At 37.5% G+C, this 21,376-nt stretch overlaps 1 protein-coding gene across 2 annotated transcripts in view; it reads left to right on the plus strand.

Moving 5' to 3' along the window:
• Window positions 1-1,252: 1,252 nt before the first annotated feature.
• The window catches only part of lmbrd1 (LMBR1 domain containing 1), a 99,226-nt gene continuing 79,102 nt past the window's right edge, over window positions 1,253-21,376 (plus strand). For both annotated transcript variants that reach the window (XR_013819579.1, XM_079855871.1), the window contains exons 1-3: window positions 1,253-1,362; window positions 3,364-3,540; window positions 12,839-12,902. Coding sequence is in view for 1 of the 2 variants with exons in the window: in XM_079855871.1 (XP_079711997.1) it covers window positions 1,255-1,362; window positions 3,364-3,540; window positions 12,839-12,902 (349 nt within the window). In the remaining variant the exon portion in view is untranslated. The remainder of the gene's footprint in view (window positions 1,363-3,363; window positions 3,541-12,838; window positions 12,903-21,376) is intronic.

Below are 21,376 nucleotides of genomic sequence, written 5' to 3' on the forward strand. Positions count from 1 at the left end.
ATAGTGTGTTTGTGTGTGTGTGTGTGTGTGTAATTGATAATGTCTGTGCTCTGTTTAGAATAAACTCTCACATGATTTATCGTTCCGCACTTAATCTATAGTAAAGACACATTCATTGTTCACAGAACGTGAAGTGGTTTTGTCTTTAAACTGATTATAGGAAAAACGTGCTATCATAGATCACCATGTGGATGTTTAGACATACATTGCTTTGGTGTGGTGTGTTTAAAATCCAGATGTATGACAATGATTATGTATTTCTTGACTTCTTTGTTGTGCTTTAAAAACATACAGAAATCAAAATGGAGTCCTGCTTCAAATCACAGTTGACCTGTGGATGACCTCTACACTGAGTTCTCCATCTCTGGAACAGCACTGACTCTCTGCTAATCATATATGTGCTAATTGAACTCAAAGGTTCAAAAAGCTGCATTAAGGACAGGTCGATATTATTAGGTAATTGGTTCTGAGGTGTAAGAGATGGAAATAGCCTTGATTACATTAAGGGCTTAATGGCTCCCAATGTGTCACTCAGTCAAAAGTTGGCAAGCAAGCATACACTTGAAAAATATTGAACCCTTACGGTTTAGTTCGCTGGTTATCACCAAGGACAACTGGATTATGAATTCATACATAGTGGGTCTCAAATTCAGAAAAGGGGAAATTAAAATTTAGCACGTATCATGAATTATTTCAGAGACACTTGGGCTAGATTAAATATAAGAAGACTTTGGATGAATAGTTCCAGTTAAAACATTTGCACACTGTCCCAGCAGAAGGGCTAAGGGATTTCAAGAAATTAAACTTTAAATCTGGAAAGCTATTTATTTCTCATGAGGCAAGAATCAAGACAGATGGTCATTTTGTTTTTGGAAATTCACATTCTCTTTTGTTCTTGCATATTCTTTGAGAATTCCGCCAGCTCAGAGTTTAGTTGGACATCTATTAAAACAAAATACTTCTACACATCAACATCAGAGTCGGCTGTGTACATATTGGTGTGGAAAAACACATAAAACCTACAGTTTAAACCAATAGTGTCTTTATTTGAGAGGCAAAGGCATTTTAGCTATCTTTTAATTAAAATATCATAAAATAGGCCTAATGTATTTTAGTGTAAGAATAAAATTAACATTTACACTGTTAATTGCATAATTTCGAAGTTTTGGACCAAAAATCTTTAGGCTAGTTTCAGTTTGTTTTGTATTTGACCCAGTCCTCCGCGCCAGTGTGTTGTGTGACGTCACCCGTCACATGGCGCGCGTCAGCTGTGTTGCAGGAAGTGAAGCAGTCATGGCGACTCCTGTAGCTTTACTCTCTGAATCTGTGCTCGGATGGTCTATTTTCACCATCGTTTTACTGGTGAGATACATAAATTATACGCTATAACTTGTATTTACTTGTAGTATATTGTTAAACGCGGTATTTCCGCGTTTCTATCACGTGCTATACTGGTTTGTAGCTTGATATGTATCATATACTGGCACGCCGCACTACCCAAGTTATATACGTCATTTCATAATCCTGTTAATGTTTACAGTTAGAGGCTTTTTGGCAGGTTTTACTACAATTTTACACTATACTGTTTTACTAGAGGTAACACTTCATTTTCCAACTACAAGTACATGTGTTATTGATATAAAAACATTTTGACGTCTAACATTTAACTTTAATCGTATTATCCTATTTTATGTCCACAATTACATGTGAAACTAATTTCTAAGCCTTAATTGATTGATTTTACAGTTCTTAGTATTTCAAATGTGAATATGTTAAATCTCAGAGTCAGAATCAACTATAAGTATTTGTTCCCCCCTAAAATCATAAACACTGTCAGTGATTTTTTGTTGTTGTGTTTGTTTGAGGCAGGACTTTCTGTTTGGTGACCAATGGCTGAAAGGGGGAGTGTTCAGGAAACTTTACAAACAGTCATTATCTTTTGCAATTTCATTTAGTGGCATTTTTATCCTGTCTGGCGGAGGTGTTTAATTAAAGTGGCTTCTATGCCTTAATTTTCTAATTAAAATGCAGCCTGCTCAAGTTTAACACGTGTAAAGAGAGCAGTATTTCCCATTTGTTTGGAGCATCCTGATTTAAATGCAAAACGTTGGGTCATTATCTGACCAACAATTCAGGCAGAATCTAATGCGCATAGTGGCTCTTAATTGATCCTGTTTGAAAATAGCATCCCGTAATCACAAGCTTTTTTTAGTGGTGTCCTCCTGAGAGCTTATAGAGGATGTGTTTGGAATAGCCTACAACCTTTCACTCTCATACAAGTTCCTCCTAAAATTTGGACTCTATTTATGTTTTTTAAAGGAATGTAATGCAATGCAATGTAATGCTTTTCAGAGACAACTGCCTCAGAGACTTCTAAATTTGTAGGCAGGATTTTTCTTTTCTTTCTAGGTGAGGAGCTATTGTTTGCTAGATCAGAAGTGCAGTACAGAAGCACACAAGTTATCGGCTTGAAACGGAAGTTGCGATTGACTTTCCTATTCCCTATTCCCTTATGTTATGTATCCGAGTGTAACGGCTTCTCGAACAAGAAAAGATGTAGGGCGGGACTTGATTTTGTCCATTGGGATTGGATGTTTGTGGTTTGTTATTGCTGTGATCTCATGTGAGTGTCAGGCTGTCCCGTCCTCGTGTCAGTAAACAGGTTATTAGAGAAGAAATGTCACTGCAAAAGGGAGGGGTTATTTTAAAAGTTATTTTGATTAAAGATTATGAAGGCACATGAAAAAAGGCCCATATTTAAAAACAAAACAAAAACAATGACAAGCATGGATAAATCATTAATAATAAATAGCCTATTGCAATATTCCATAAACAAATAAGAATTGTCAATTTTAATTTAATGGTGAGTTTAAAGTGGGTTTGTGTTATGTGAAAGCCAACTGTCTGATTTGACACCAGAGAGATTTAGGCCTTTTAAAACAGTGACACAAATTTAACACACAGTTATAATAAATTGTCACAAATATCAGGCTTTAGGCTAAATAAACAAGGTTTTTTTTTTTATCACAAGCATGGCTTGAGAGTACAGATTGACATATAAGTTAATTAGCAGTTCTTACATTTTTATTTTATTTCATGTAGGCCTACTTTTATTTTCAATTTTTTTTTGTGGAAGTTTGTATGATTTTAAAAACTGAAAGAAAGTTTTTATTTTTAGTATACTTTAAGGTTTTATGACTAGTCGATATCATACATTAGAAGTCATACATTAAAAATAAAATACAAAAATAGCCTTTTTTATATTTAAGTTATAACATTTAATCATAAGCAGTCATGAAACTGGTAGTACTGTGTTTAACATTATTTTTCTGCACATCTCATCTTGTCCCCCTGTATCTTCAGGTCATCGTGGCCTTCTGCTGGGTTTACATTCGGAAGTATCAGAGCCGGCAGGAGAGCGAGGTTATCTCCACCATCACGGCGATATGTGCTCTGGCCATTGCCCTCATCACATCGGCTCTTCTTCCTGTGGATATCTTCCTAGTGTCCTTTATGAAGTATCCCAATGGCACTTACAAGGTAACCATATTCCCGTACATGATAACTTGCACATATCTGTGCTTGATTCAATCCTGTAGCTCCATTATTCCAGGTGTGACAGATAAACCTATCTTGCATTGTTTAAATGCAACATGAAATCCAATTTACTTTCTTATTAAAGTCACTGTGCATTATATTATTATTCACTGTGTTATTATAAAGATAGAAAATGTTTTTTTGCTTCTTAAATTACTTCTTTTTTTTTCTGATGTAAACAGCTGCGCTGCCTGGAAAGAATAGTATTAAAGGGGTCATATGATGCTATTTTAAAAGCTCATTGTTTTGTTTTTTGGGTGTAATGAAATCGATCAACCTGCTTTAATATAATAAACAAAAAAAGCAAAAAAAACAATTAGAATTTTTCACATACTGTACATTATTGTAGCTCCTCTATTCCCTGTCTGTCTGAAATGCGGAGATTTCTACAAAACCCCTCCTTCCAAGTGCTCTGATTGGCCAGCAGACCCAGTGCATTGTTATTGGCCAAACACCTCATGCATGTGCCGGAAATGTAACAGCCCTTACCATTATCACGATCTTCAGCTTTAAAGGGTTAGTTAGTTCATCAAGAAATGAAAATCCAAACCTGAATGACTTTCATTCATCTTCAGAACACAAATGAAGATCATTTTAATAAAATCTGAGTGATTTCTGTCCCTCCATTGACAGTCTACGGAACTACCACTTACCAAAAATATGTGGTTTATTCCAAATTTTCTGAAGAGACACGATCACTTATACACTGAACAGATTACATTTAGGATGACCTTGATGTTGTATTTGTTTTAAATGCTTTGCTGATGCCATTTCATGTTCTCGTTCATGGTTTATTTTTCCATTATTCAAAACCAAAGAGACTGAGAGCTCTGCACAATAAGTGATTTGGATGAATTGCATGAATGGTAGTTTACTTTCACCACTTGTGAATACAATGGCATTTCTTGTTGCACTCTTTCCTAAAACATCCCATGATGCAGTCAATTGCAATAAGACGCAGAGATCAATACTTCAGGTTTGAGTTCAAAGACTGAATTGAACACATTTTTTTTTTTACATTGAGACTTAAATGGTCTAATGAGACAGTGGTTACTATGGCAACTGAATGGCGTAATTAATGTAACCACGGGCCCACCATTCTTCCTTGCGGATAATGAATAATTAAGCATAGAATTACCTTCTCTGACATGAGATCTTTAATGAGCGCTTCACTTAGAACTTCCGTGAAACTTTGTTCCTACTTTGCATACTATGAAAGCATATCATAACCCAAGCCTGTCAAGTTCTAAAATGGAAAAAAGTAGCATAAAAGTAATTTAGACAACTTGTGCAAGTCTTCTGAAGTCATACAACTGAAATTTAAGCTGTGATTCGCTAATCAACCTATTCTTTTCTGTAGCCTTCAAATTTAATTTGCACTTCTACATATATTCAAGCTTGCTGCTTTACAGTTGGTTTTGACATTAGACCCAATGGAAATTTGAAAATGTGGCCAAATATACAGTTTTTTTATAATAAATAAATATTTTATTGTACCTTTTTTAATCTGGATGTTCATTCACTTTCTCATATGGGAAAAGCACCTCTGCATAATATCTCCTTTTGTGTTCCACGGAAAAATGAAAATCATAGAGGTTTAAACCTTGAGGTTGAATCATTTTTCATTTTTAGGTGAACTGTGCCTTTAATTGGAGAGCAAGGGCCTTAGACTTTTAATTCCAGTTTTTCTATTTGATTGATTACAGCTTATTGATGTCCTTACAAAACACATAGAATGTGGAATAGAGCCTGAGCATGAGACATATTTCCATTGTCCATTAGTCAAACATGTTTTGACTATAAGCAGCGAGCCTGTTGTCCCCCAAAACGGTTGATCTTTGAATAAACACATTAGAAATATTACAGAACACACCGGTAGTATTTTCCCCAGGCTGTGTAAAACACTACTCAAGTGTGTGTTGGCCAGAATAAATTGAGATCTGCAGACAGTGCTGGCCTGGTTTTCATTTGAGATAATGATCAGCCTTAGGATTGTTAAAAGGGGCTTGTAGAGGTCAAGACAAGATTTGACTTTATCAGAGTTACACAAGATTCATTACTGGTTTAATTTCGTTAATTGGAAGTTAAGGGTTTTGAAGTGTTCTGAAGAAGACAGACTTGCTCGATCATATCAGAGATCATCTGTCGAGGCGGAGGAGGTTAACCTAAAGAGATTCTCAGTGACTCTATCGGGTTAATTAGATCTCTGATCTTTCTGTACCACACTTCTTTGAAACGCTTTAAAATTCATAGATGATCTTGAGTTGTAGAGCACTGTAGCGTAATATAGTGAATAGATCAGCACTGTACACTGAAGTTACAGTATATAATCGTTATATTGTATACTGAAATAGCAGTTCAAAAATATGTAATTATTTGGCCTTTTAGTGTTTTCTCATATAAAGTTAGAGATTTAAATAAAACTTAGGTCCACTTTCCTGCAGAAACTGTATTCCTCCAACCTTGATCAAACTCACCTTCCTGTAAATTTCATGTAATCCTGAAGACCTTTGGTGCGTCCAAAATCGCATACTGTCTTAGTAGGTGCTACATTCAAATTTGAATTTACTTTGCCACCGTTTGTATTATATCAGGGTGTCTAAATTCTGTCCTGGAGGGCCACTGTGCTGCAGAGTTTAGCTCCAACTTGCCTCAACACACATACCTGGAAGTTTCTAGTATGGGTGAACTGCGTTTTTGCACCCTTGAAGGGCACTTCGGGAAAGGGACGTCATTTGTAGGTGTGTTCCAAACGAAAGTGAACAACTGAATCCCTTCACGAAGGGATCCCTTCGAATCCCTTCCACAATTCCGTTAGTGAAGGGAATATGTAATGGTCTCCTCAAGGAAGTAATTTAATCATTTATGGTCATGTTTTGCCTTTTGGAATGAGTAGGCCATAGGGATGTTAACTTCCGATTGGAATTTGTCAAGTAAGACCTGGATTAGCTGGTTCAGGTGTGTTTATTTGGGGTTTTGGGGCTAAATTCTGCTGGACAGTGATCCTCCAGGAGGAGGATTGGGCAGCCCTGTTCTATATAGTATGAATATGGGTTGTATGAATAAAATTCAGATGTACTACATCTACCATGTTGTTACTTTCACGTGACCTACTAGCGTCAGTTGCGGCGCGGAAGTAGTAGTTCATCCGGGTACTTTTCGCCTAGCCTATATTTTTTCAATGCTATGTATATAGGGAAGTATTGGCTTTCGGACGCAGGGTATGATTAGCTTGTTCAGGTGTGTTTGATTGTGGTTGGAGGACAACTCTGCTGGAAAGTGAACCTCGAGGGCCAGAGTTGAGTACCCCTGCCCTAACCCAAAGTATATGGGTTATCCACAACAAACTTTTGAATTTGGTAAAACAGGTTGCGTCGCTTCTGGTTCAGGTCTTTTGTATGTGCTTCTTTAAATATAGAGATGTTTTACTCAAGATGCCAACAAAAGGAGATACCTGGTAAAGAGAAGTGCTCACGCGATCAGCACATGATCAGCTTCCCGGGTTCGATTTTCAATACCGGTTCACAGTGAATGAATGCAGTGAACTCCATCTGTGCGTGTGCTGAGTTTAGCGTGCACGTGGGAACGCAGTTACGCATTTTTTCACGTTTACATTGTTGACGATTACAGCATTTCTCTAGATTTGTAATGAGACGAGTTTGTAAACTTTAAATAAAAGCCAAAGGGTTTATCTCTTGCATGTATAGAAATTAGAACGAATTATGAAAGTTTAATTTATTTTTCAGTAAATTTGTTTTAATATATGGCTATTACTGTCATAGGAATAATTTTATAACATTATCATATTATGTAGTGTAATGTGGACTGAGACACTATATCACAACTAAAAAGAGGTTTGAGTCCCCTTTAAAGTTCAGATACAAGTCAATGCACAGACTTTTTCTTTTTGAACACTGAAAATGGGTTGGAGCTTTCAATTTTGAACTCTCAAAGTGCACCAGATTGATGAATTTAACTTTAAAATGTACAAAATTCGGAAACACTGTAACCGATGTCCATCGCTTATGCATATTGATATCTAAAAGTTTTTTCTTCTTCTCACTAACATTTGGGTATTAAAATGGAATCAAATGCCATCAAAATAACTAGCTAGGTTAGCTAATTACCTTAAAGTCCCCATGTAGTCAATATTTTTATCCCTTAAAACTCATCTTTGATCACCAAAATGACATTAAAAAAAAAAAAAAAAATTGTTGAAAGAAAAAATTCTTGCCTTAAAATAGATTGAATGTAACTCTACACTCTTGCCTCATATGGTATAGGTGGTTATATGAATATGCAAATTAGCCCCGCCTCCACTCACTCACACCAGCTCAGAGATCCACTTGTTGACGATCACACGTTGACGTGATTGGTTACAAGGTAGTTTGTGACGTCAGAAACACCAATGATTTCAAACCAGGTTTTTGAGACTGTCTTTGGTTCACTGAAGTTTCAAGGAGAAAATACTCAGAAATGGTGTTGACTTATGAATTTACACATGGTTGGTCTTAAAGCATATTAAAAACAACATATAGACATATACAACTGTGGCGAGCAGCATGAGGCCAAGGGCCGTGAGAGAACGGCGCGAGGCCGGTGGTGTGATTGCTGATGAGCGACACCTGCGCGACGCACCGGTCTGGTATCTCTCACAGAGGAGCGGGGGCATAAAAGGAGGAGCGACGATAGTGAAGGACGAGAGAGAACCAGGCCTGGACTGTTTTATTTGATGTTTTGTTTTATTATGTGTGGCGGCAGTTGTCCGTGAGGGCCTGCCATCTTAACTTTCATTTTGTGTTTATTTATTTATTAAAGTTTGTGAATGTTCGCCGGTTCCCGCCTCCTTCTTCCGGCAACAACATACTACGTTACAACAACATTGAAAGCTGGACTTTAAAAGTCCATAGATATTGCTGGCAGTGCATACTGGCGTTAACACTTTCTCCGTCAAACTGGTGCGATGAGACCTGTTTTCCTCTGTTCATGTGAAGCCTATTAAACTTAATTTGTGCAATGAACATTAATGATATCTCAATTGTGCGACTTGAGTAGACTTGTGTTACTTATCTTAAGTGATCAATAGATTTGCATTGAAATAGGGCCCAAACCTTAGAAGCCCTAGAAGATCCCAGAAATGCGTTCTGCATATTGGCTTGTGTAAGCCACCTTTGCCCTTGTTAAAGATCACAGAACAGTATTTATTCTAACTGTTCTAGGAAGATTGCAACAGATTCTGATGAAATACACTCACCCGAATGGGTGGGAAAATGTCGTTTGATAATCGTTCTGAAGCTCGCTGTGATTCACGTTGCATAATAAATCAGGCAGACAGGTGCTTTTTGTTGTAGGAGGTTGAGATGGAAGGAGCCATCAAGTCTTGGATAAACACGCAAGATTATGGCAGCGATCTCCTTGGCTCCGGCCCTCCAGTAATCCGTTTTTCTGATGTGACGATCAAATGTATCTCTCTTCCTCCAGTCGAGTAAGCTGGCTTAATGGGCAGAGGAACCTTCTCGTCTAAACATCTTCTTAATGCAGCCTGTGCACGTAGGACTCTGTTGGTTTATTTCTGTTTCTCTGCCCTAAAGAGATTACAGCAATGATTGACAGGCCTGGGTTTGGCTAATGAGGATGCGCTCTCGAACGTTAAACTTGTAGCGGTGCTAGAGTTACTAGATAAATTGTTGTTAAATCAGGCTTGTTTTATTCTACAGATCTTTGTTATCCTGTGGGTGTTTTTTTTAGAAACCCACAAAGCTGATCTGCTTAAACCAGGAGACAGATTTATGACACCTACAGAGGCCTCAAGAAGTATTTGGACACTTAAAAGACACTTTTTTTAATGTGTTGACTAATTTTGTTGTGAAATCCATTTCCCTTTCCCCTCCCCCTTTTTTAAATAGGCAAAATAGGCTTTTATAAAGTCACAGATATGACTGATAAGAGTGGCATTTATTTTAAAGAATGACACCCACTTTTCACGCATAACATTTCACAAAAGCTTTTATAATACAAAAAATTATATAATTTTCAAACAAATCTGTTATCTAATGCAGTGACATTTTAAGTGTGAATTTATTGGCCTCTGTATACTACCATTCAAAAGTTTGGGGTCAGATAGATTTTTTTAAAGAAATGAATACTTTTATTCAGCAAGGATACATTCTATTGTTCAAAAGTGTCAGTCAAGACATTTATAATGTTACAGAAGGTTTGCTTTTTGCTGTTTCACAAAAATAGTAAGCAGCTCCACAGTTTTCAACATTCATAATAATATGAAATATTTCTTAAGCACCAAATCAGCATATTAGAATGATATTTAAAGGATCACGTGACACTGAAGACTTAATGATACTGAGAATTCAGCTTTGGATCACAGGAACACTGTAAAAAATTTCTAACCTCCCCCAACTCAAAATTTTCTAGTTACTGGTCACATCTAAATTTTTCAATTGGCCCAAGTGAAATTCTATAAATTTAATTCTATAATTTAAAAATTTTAAATTATATTTTAAAAACAGTTCATTTGAATTGTAATAATATTTCATAATATTACTGTTTTTAATGTATTTTGATCAAATAAATGCAGCTTAGTATGTGTAAGAGATTTCTTTCAAAAACATGAAAATTGTTTTCCAATATTAACAGAAATACAATGATAAGCAAATATAATCATTACAGGGAATTTTAAATTTGATATTTACAGAATTTAAATATTATTATTATTATTTTTTACAGAAAAAAAAAGGAAATTAAAGAACCCCTGTGGTGGAAATTAAGTTTAAAATGTTGTTTATATGTCTATGTGTGTGTTTAAAAAAAAAAAAAAAAAATTCTATAAGACAAACCATGTGCAAAGTCATAAGTCAACACCAGTGCTGAGTGTTTTCTCCTTAAAACTTCTGTGAAAAAAAGACAGTCTCAAAAAAGCAGTTTGAAATCGCTGGTGTTTCTGACATCACAGACTACCTTGTAACCAATCACGTCATGAGGGGGGCAGGCTTTAGCATACCATCATTACTTTGCTGCGAAGCAGGGGAGTCTCAAGAGAAGCCAGGTTACCCCGGTATATTTTTCTGTTGATAATGAAAAATCTAGTACATTTAAAAATAATATAATAAATAATTAATTGTATTTATGTAGCGCTTTTCTAGGCACTTAAAGCGCTTTACATAGAAGGGGGGAATCTCCTCAACCACCACCAATGTCCAGCATCCACCTGGATGATGCGATGGCAGCCATATTGTGCCAGAACGCCCACCACACACCAGCTTACTGGTGGAGAGGAGACAGAGTGATGAAGCCAACCAGTATATATGGGGATGATTAGGAGGCCATGATGATGGACAGAGGCCACTGGGCATTTTTGGCCAGGATGCAAGGGTTAAACCCCTACTCTTTTGAAGCACATCCTGGGATTTTTTTATGACCACAGAGAGTCAGGACCTCGGTTTAACGTCTCATCCGAAGGACGGTGCTTTTTGACAGTATAGTGTCCCCATCACTATACTGGGGCGTTAGGACCCACACAGACCACAGGGTGAGCAGCACCCCCTGCTGACCTCACTAACACCTCTATTAGCAGCTAGTTTTCCCTGGAGGTTTCCCATCCGGGTACTGACCAGGCTCAGCCCTGCTTAGCTTCAGTGGGCAACCAGTCTTGGGCAACAGGGTGATATGGCTGCTGGCAGCATTTAGCGATATAGCGGGTGAATTGTGTATATAAGGATGTTAAGATTAACTTCTGTGTTCTATCTTCTAACGTTTTATGTTGTTTAAAACAAGGATACTGATTTTTTTGAAGGCAGCTGACTGACTCTGAGTTGGCGAATGGGAACCTGGTTTGTGTAACATTAGCAACGCATTATTAGCTGTTTGATAATGTAGTCAAGCCAAACGCTAATCATATCAATTACCGTTATGTGTCCGATGTTGTAGAGAGCGATACATAAAACGCATTGTCATTCAACGCATTGAGTTGACCAAGTGGATCTCTGAACTGGTGTGAGTGAGTGGAGGCAGGGCTAATTTGCATATTCACGGATTCGCATATTAAATGAAGCAAGAGTGTAGAGTTACATTCAAGCTATTTTAAGGCTTGAATATAGATTTTTCTCATGAAAAAAAGTTTAAATATGTAATTTTGGTGATACAATTATTGACTACAGGGGGACTTTAAATCTTAAAGCTTTTGAAATTTAAAAAAAAAAATGTTCTAATTGTTGTCAGATATTGCAGCTATAAATTTCTCTTTGTGAGTGTGATCTTTATAAAAGGATTGTCTAATAATCACAAGTAATTGGGGACGCTATTGAAATTCATAGGTCAACATGCATAAGAACGTCGATCATTATTTGCATCATTTGTGATAAAATATCAATAAGTTATGTCTTGACCTGTTTAGATTTGTAAGGGCCGACAGCAAGTTCGTTTTGATCCAACACCGGAATTATGTTTTTCTAGTGCTCGTGTAGCAATTATGGGTTTGCTCTTTTGGCATGATGAAACGTTGGGTTATGAATGCAGGATGGAGTTCATTGAGACCGAGAGCGATAGAGAGAGAGAGTGATTTACTGCGGCAGGGCAGACAGCAATTCTCTCTGGCATTTGGATCTACTCCGAGAACCTGTGAGTCATCAAAGTGTCAGGTCACGTTTTTGATGGAATCTCTGACACATTGGGAATAAAAAACAGTGCGCTTGGAGAGCCTCTTCTTTGTATCACCAATATCCCATGGCACCATTTTAAGTCCTGTCATAAAAATCATGTTTCACCTCACTGTATTGAACAAGATATTTGTTGGTCATGTTTTTATCCTTTGAGATTCACATCCTGCATCATATATTGTGCTGCATTGTTTAAGTATCTTGTAGGGCTGTCAATTTAACACATGAATTTAGTATTATTACTTTAATACAAATATAAAAAAATAATGCAATTGATCATGCCACCTGACCTGCCACCTAATAATCAATGTTTGGCGATATGAAAATAAAACAATTTATCAACATTTGAAGCCAGTTTTTATGTTTATTCTTAATTTTGAGCATATGCTGAGAAAATATGCATTTTTTATATTCATATTTTATTGTGATTTAATGAATCAGCAGTAATGTTTTTAATCAATTGACAGCCCTATAGCATCTTATGTCATCTGAAGAATTAGATCTATATTGATGTGACTGAATGTATGCCAATGTATTTCATATTTTTCTAACTTTGTTTTTTGTAAATCCAGGAATGGGCGGCAAACAATGAGACAAGGCAGCAGATCGAAGACACAGTTTTGTACGGCTACTACAGTAAGTACTAAATGACACTGATCTGGTGAAGTAAATTAAATTTTTCCTTACCTTGCGGTTTAGAAAGTGTACTGTTCGTATTCCTTCATCATCTGCTGCCCTTATTGTTCGGGTTTCATTGTGGAAGCCGGCACAGTCCAGTCTGCAGCTCGTTGTTAATGTTCATTGACTTGGGTTATAAATTACGGGATGCTCATGATCTGACATCAGCTTACAAAAGCTGGCAGTTAAGTCGCTGGACGGTTTTATTTGTGCGAAACCGTCTTGGTCAAATCAAGCTAAAGTGAGTGCAGTTTTCAGCTGAATAAATCTCTTGTCTGCAAGGGTAAAAAAACGCATTAGTCAGTGACCTTTTCCGTGAACAAGGTCGGAAGGACTCATGAACGTGGTTAAACGCATCTTTTTTGGAACCGCATCCTCTCTTTATGACTTCATAGCATTAAATATATCTCAGTGACATGCATGCACACTTTAATTGAGTCCTCCATTGCTTCCACTTTAAATAATATCTTTTAGGAATGCTGAAAGCTGGGACAAGGTAACATAAAATTGAGTTATGGCACAGTAGCTTGATTATCATTTGAATTTGCATTTTACAAACAGATGCTATGCAGAACAGGCCGTCAGTAGTAGAGCGGCACGGCGTCTGTTGAGCAGTGCCAAATGCGCTAGAGACAAGCTGTCAGCCAATCAAAAACCCTCACTTCCATCGTCAGAAAAGCATCAGAAGATTAACGATGACAGTGCAGGTAGACACGCCGCAAATCCCCTGTCCAGCTGTCGGCCTGTGTTCTCCAAGAACGAAACAAGAAATCTCAAAATCGATTAGATATACTTTGACAACAAAACTTATGTTTTCAGGAGAACTTTGGAGTGATTTGCGTCTGAACATAATGGAGGGAAATTAGCTTTATGCTGTTTTTGTACATTCGCAATGCATTTACAGGAAGATTCCTGAGTGCAGGATTCGTACAAGGTGCTTAAAGTACCTGAAGTAATTAAATTTGACTTTTTGAAATCTAGGTCCTGGAAAACCCTTGAAAACAGCCGTATTTACAAAGAGGTGCTTGAAAAGTTCTTGACTTATTTAAATACAATATATATGAAATTTCAGTTTTTCGAAAAAAACACCAATACAATCTTTTCACGCAAAATTAACACTGCAGCCCGTCTTATAAACCCCCGTCGGACCTTTTATTGATAAGTACGCCATTCTTATAATATACAGTTTTATTTATATGAGTGAATATATTCAGTGTGAAACATCAATTGAGATTTGATTGGATCATGAATATGTAATTATACAGTACAATATTATATTATTAATGGCACTTATTAAGGAACATATTTGCTCATGATTATGGTTAGGGGTTTGATGCTTTTGACTTTTGACACAACTCTGTGTTGTTTAACACTATTCTTAAGATATCCTCCCCATGCTTTGTTTCCCATGATGCACCTCTTCTCCCTTTGCTGTGGCATCTACAAAGGGTTTGATTGCCTCATTTCTGGGTTTCCTGGAAGATCAGGGGTTGTACCATGCTGACTATCCTCAAAGAGACGAGAGAATGCTTTATTTGTACTTCTGAAAAAAAAAGAAATTTGAAAAGAAAAGGAAACCCCACCGCTCAAGTGATTCTGGTGTGCTGTGTGGTCCTCTGTGCAGGCATCATGCGTGGAGGAGGAATAGATGAAAAAACGAGATACTGGTGACTGAGTTTGTGGAGAGATGTCTGTCTGATGGTGTGTGTAATTATGACTAACACAGCCTTAGCTGCAGAACGATCTGTTCACTAGAAAGATGGTTATAGGGGGCAAATGCATTGGCTTTGAAGACCTGTGTGTGGAAGGGGTTTGAGTAGATGTGAACGCTGTAGAGTTATACTTGTGTGTGTTGTGTTACGTCTGAGTCATTTAAAAGACAGGTGTTGGGAAGCTAACTTTTAAAGTAAATTTCTGTAAGAAAGACTTAATACATCTTTTCAGACAAACCTAAATTACTTTGTGCCATCTTAAGATGCATTAATAGAAATCAATATCTTGGGATATTCTAAACGCGTGACTGGGGAACTTGGCAAGTTGCAACGCTGCTCTTAAGCTTATGGCCTTCTATCATCAGGCATTTATTCATTTAGCAGATAGTTGCATATGTTCATGTAGCAGATGACAAAGCAAATTCAACACTATAATTTTTTCAGTAAGAAGAGTGTGTATATATATATATATATAATATACTGTTAAAGTCCCTGTAAAGTCAAAATTAAGTATGTGTTCTGAGTTTGTCACACCACAGAAAAATGTGTTATTAGCCACCCAGCCAAATTTGAATGATAAAAAAAGCCGGCAAGTACATAAAATAAGCGATCAAAATCTTGAAAAAATGAGCAGTAGTCTCTGCTCTCAAACGCTGGGGGCGTGTCCGCTGGCTGCGCTCAAACCACGCCCACTCGCGGGAAAGCTCGCTGCCGTCGACTCGCCACACTCAACTGTCACCGCTACAGCCGGAAAGGATGCTCCTAGCAGCTTAATTTGTTTTACAAAGCCATACATGTTCGAGCCTGGACTAGGCTACTATAATTATAACATAAGCACACAAGGCAACTTACACTCATTGGTGGGCACGCACTGCCGATGATGGCACCAGTTGTCGGCGCGACGGGAGGATGAAGGCCGAGGCGGGAGATTGTCGGTTCGGCCACATTCACCAGTAACTGCGGATTATCAGTGAATGAATCCCAGTTGTCTCCGACGAAAGTTTATAAAATTATCCCGTGTAAAATGATCACTACAGAGGCGGGTGTTGGAGGTGATCCTCAGCTCTCCATCAAGGTGGCTCTTCACAAAATTAATCCACCTCTTGTTGATATGATAGTTTTTCGGAAATTTAAATAAGGACACCGATCTGTTTTGTACATGATCGCATTCAGGTAATACGCATTTCCGTGACAAAGGCATAGCTAGCTAGCAAACTGTAGGATGTAGTAAATAATACTGACTGTAACTCGCGATTGAGTTGCAAACTGATGTGAATGGGCTCCAGTGCGTCATCAAGTAGGGGCGTGTCCAGGAGCTCAGGGGCTCCAGTGCGTCATCAAGTAGGGGCGTGTCCAGGAGCTCAGGGGCTCCAGTGCGTCATCAAGTAGGGGCGTGTCCAGGGGCTCCAGTGCGTCATCGAGCCCCGTTTTAGCCCCGCCCAAAAAATCCGTAACACAGCAATGGTGAAAAACTGTTTAACGGTCTAACTCCACAATTCAGTACTTCACAGTTTACAGTCTTTGTAATATGTTTTAGCAATACATTTATAACATTTATAATGTGTTTAGAATTTTTTTTTAGAATTGCCTTTACAGGTACTTTAATATACTGTATATATATGTCTGTATATATATTTATATATATATATATATATATATATATATATATATACACTCACACACACACACACACACACACACACATACACGCATACATGCATATACATATACATATACATATACATATACATATACATATATATATATATATATATATATGAAGCAATATATGTAATATTTAAAATACAAAAATATTTAAAATAAATTATGCACATAATTATACACAACATATAATAATTTATATGTTACGTGTATAATTATGTGTATAATTTATTTTGTGTATTTATGATATGAATGGATAGATTATGTGATATTAAAAGTAATAGTTTTAGTAATATTTATTTAATATTTGTTTAATTTATTTGTATTTTATACATGTTTTAAACATATTTATTTGATATTTATACAATATAAGTGGTCTAAAATTAATGGGAAAACCATTCAATCTATTGTCCTTTGAAAATAGAAATAAAACCTATTCCGCAGCAGGTAAAATAATATATATTTTTAAAAGAATACGTTTGTAATACATTTTGATTTAATACATTTAAAGGTTCAAAATGCTCAGTAGCAGATGTTTGAGTTTGTGTTTTTTGTGTTTTGAGTCTGTGCACAAATGTGGACACACATGGTATATGCATGGAATGACTCTTGTGCAGTTTCCTGTATTTTCATATTCAACATGCCACAGTCATTGAGAGTGCAGGGCTTTATTCAGCGGAGATTTACTGTTTGCTTTTGTATTCCTGATGACAAATGTTTGTCTTTCTTTTTGTTTGCTCTCGAGCTCATCCCGCTGTCCTCTCGGGGGTGGACTCGGAGAAGAACAACTGTCTCATCCAGAGAAACGCAAGCCAGGCAGGAGGAGGAATAAAAACAAATTTGAATCTTTTGCAAAAAAGTGTGGTGTCAACGCCTCTCAAGAGCTCATCCAGAAAAGTGCCTTTGTTCTCTGAAAAAATATGCCACACGCTGTTTTTCCCACCAGCCGCCATTAACACTCAGCCATCTGAGCTATTAGATATTTGCATTAAAATCACCTGCTGCAGTGAAGTCTAACAGTAATTAATAGATTGTCCTCAATCAATATCTGCGTCCCGCAAGCTGCTCCCGCGGTCTCTCACACACAGGTCGTTATACTGCGATTAAGGAATGTATGTATTGTTTTCTCCATGGACATAACTGCAGTGCCTCAAACGGAATGATCCTGCTGCTTTTTTTTTCTTCCTCTTGGTGGCATTTTTGCTCTGCTGCAGTTCTTGAATTAGTCGCATTGATTGCGGGCCCCCCCCTCCCTCCCTCCTTCCCATCTCCGCATCATGTGCAGAAGAGATTTCCCAGCAGCCTGTAGGTGGAGATCAAGCTCCATCTATCACAGCAAGAGCCGAATCCAATGCATTTGAGGAGACTGGCAGGTCAAAGCCTCAAAGGCTTCTTTACAAAAGCCGAATCTGAGATCCCTGTCCGCCCATGTCTCTGCAAACGGAATAATTACAGCGCTAACTTTATCTTGGGCGCAGTGTGTGGAAGTCACCACAGACTTGTCCTGAAGGAGGAAGAGATGGCTTTCTTCTGAAGTAGTTGGGACTCTATTGACTCGGTTGTAATTATTTTATTGTGGTGCATTGTCAGGTGCACAAATATTCAGCATTTTGTGAGAGGCGTAATTCGTATCCCAACATGAAGCCCTCTCAAAATCAACTGACATGCTAAAGAGCCCCTTCAATAGCTTTTTTTTTGCTTGTTACAGCCGCTCCGTTTTAATCAAACTCTGCAGTGCTGTGTCATGTGTTAAGCTGAAAATGGGGTTGTGCTTTGTGTAAGACAACACTTTAGCTGTAATCATGTGACTGCTTTCAAACCCTGAAACATCTTGGTTCAGCAAATCTGACAATGAACTTCATAAATCCTAGAGGAAGTCTACGTTTCCTCGTATATGTGTACTGACAGCTCTTTTCCTGATCTTTTATGAAGTGTAATCTTTTTAAAGTTTCTTTTAAAGGGTGGCATCATACATTTATACACATTTTCCCATGTTGGTCCACAGAGCAACAGGCTGAAACCCCCAGAGCCCTCTAAATAAGTAAATGACTGGATTTTATTTTTTAATTGTTTAAAAATTGTTTATTTTTTGCATGTATTCATCTGTACATTTGAAGGCTGAAGGAGGGCTGAGGTTTGCAGATGTAGTCCTCCTATAATCACACATTTCACTAACCATGAGAGTGCATGAATTTGGGAGTATATCCAGTGCGCATATGCTTTCATGTAGAAATCATGATTCATCGTCTCCATCTATCTATCGTTCTATCGTTCTATCTAGCGTTCTATCATTCTGTCTATCGTTCTATCATTTTTAATATCATTCTATCATTCATTATATGGTTCTGTCTATCGTTCTAACATTCTATCAGTCTATCATTCTTAATATCATTCTATCGTTCTGTCTATCTTTCTATCATTCTGTCATTCTTAATATCATTCTATCGTTCTGTCTATCGTTCTATCATTTTATCATTCTTAATATCCGTCTATCGTTCTGTCTATCGTTCTGTCTATTGTTCTATGTCTATCGTTCTGTCTATTGTTCTTTTTACTGTTCTGTCTGTCTTTCATCTAACTATATATCATTTTTGTATACTTATACTTGTGTACCTTGTATACTTATACTTGTGTACTTTGTATACTACTTATACTTAAGTAGGAGACTTGCTGTGTATATATATATATATATATATATATATATATATATATATATATAATAACTGCTGTAAATTGTGCACACTTAAGAAATAACACTGCACAGTTATTAGTCAAAGAGACCCAGTGTGAGCATAAATGTGTTTTTTGGCTTGCTCTCTGTTCTTCGTGCATGTTTCAGCATGATCGCTAATGGAAAGTGCAAGTCACTGGTGGTGCCCAACAGCAGCAAACACTGACAGATTGTGCATTTATTGAAGTGGGCAGCTGTGCATGGTGCAAGGTCCTTGAACCTGCTGAGATGAGAGCTCAGGCCAAACCATATACAGGGAGGATTCAAATGTCGCCCCGCTCTGCCTGCCATTAATGCTCAGCCCAATTTCTGAGAGGCACATCATGGTGCCTGTGCCTCGTGGCGGGGATTTTGATGATCGGGACTGGGATGGTAAACCAAGATAGATTGCAGCTGAAGCCACCATCCAAGACATCCCTGGAGATTAACCTCGTAGGTTAAGTAATTAAAGGGAAAATATATATTTGTTCAGATGGCCTGGGGCCAAGTCCTTGGGCAGCATTTCTATTTAATGTAGTGTTCTTTAGAGTGGACAGCCTCTACCTTGAGGTTTGGCTGCAAAGTACAAGGTTAAATAGAAAAGCATCCCTAAAAGTCCCTGGATACATCCGGTATCTGGAGCTTAAAGGCTTCCTATCATCCAGCCTGGAGTCTGTTACCAATCCATGTGTTTGTTTGAAATGTCAAGACTGTTTAAAAGCTGAAAGCTTTCCTGAATTTTAACTTGAAGGTTTTTGAACTTTCATATAAGGATACCAGAAATGCGTTTGAGTCTGTAAGATAATCAGATTGACCTGTCGAGGAGTCACTGAGGTGTCCAGCTTGGTGCACATTTAAATCTACATCTCTGGACAATTAGACTAGGCGTTCGCTTCTTTTCCATCCATCCATCCATCCATCCATCCATCCATCCATCCATCCATCCATCCATCCATCCATCCATCCATCCATCCATCCATCCATCCATCCATCCATCCATCCATCCATCCATCCATCCATCCATCCATCCATCCATCCATCCATCCATCCATCCATCCATCCATCCATCCATCCATCCATCCATCCATCCATCCATCCATCCATCCATACATACATACATACATACATACATACATACATACATACATACATACATACATACATACATACATACATACATACATACATACATACATACATACATACATACATACATACATACATACATACATACATACATACATACATACATACATACATACATACATACATACATACATCCATACATACATACATACTTTAATTCATCATCCTGTCTGCTACCCCAAATGGGGAATTCAAATTCCTGGAATTGAATTGTAATTGAAAAGGATTCTTCAGTTCAGTCCTGAATGGCGCAAAATCCGGGTGAATGTAACCATATTTAGCTCTTTAAAAAAGGGCTGACAACCATATTCTGCTGCTTTGTGACTACATCCTGAATATTGTCTGTGTTAATGCAATATTTATGTATAAAACATCTTGAATTTGCAACACGTGAGTTTCTTTGTCGGCATTCACAATTTAAAGGCAATATTCAGCAGAAGCATATTTAAAGGCTTGGGTTGAGGAGGGAATAAACTGTGAAATCAATTCAGGAAACTGTTTGGAGTGCCAGTCTTCAGGGTCTGTGCCTTATTCTGTAACGTGTTGCATGAAGATGATCTTACCTCCCTTTTGTGCTATTTTCACATTAATTCACAATTTGTGACTTGAATTACACCACCTCTTCAAGAAATTGATGCCGTTTTCCCTTCTGTAAAGATGGCAGAGGAATCCCATCGAGTCTATGCACCCCACGAAGGGTACAGTGCTTTCTTTTCAGTCAGATGTCAACTATTCTCAGCTGCAAAGTATAAGTGATACAGTACAAATTCTGACATTTCTTTCTCTTCATTTTTTCTTTCCTGGCTTTCAAGCACTCCAAAAAAAAAAAAAAAAAAAAAATATATATATATATATACACTCACCTAAAGGATTATTAGGAACACCATACTAATACTGTGTTTGACCCCCTTTCGCCTTCAGAACTGCCTTAATTCCACGTGGCATTGATTCAACAAGGTGCTGAAAGCATTCTTTAGAAATGTTGGCCCATATTGATAGGATAGCATCTTGCAGTTGATGGAGATTTGTGGGATGCACATCAGGGCACAAAGCTCCCGTTCCACCACAACCCAAAGATGCTCTATTGGGTTGAGATCTGGTGACTGTGGGGGCCATTTTAGTACATTGAACTCATTGTCATGTTCAAGAAACCAATTTGAAATGATTCAAGCTTTGTGACATGGTGCATTATCCTGCTGGAA

The sequence above is a fragment of the Squalius cephalus genome (assembly GCF_949319135.1).
Source record: "Squalius cephalus genome assembly, chromosome: 21".
In the NCBI taxonomy this organism is placed as follows: Eukaryota; Metazoa; Chordata; class Actinopteri; order Cypriniformes; family Leuciscidae; genus Squalius; species Squalius cephalus.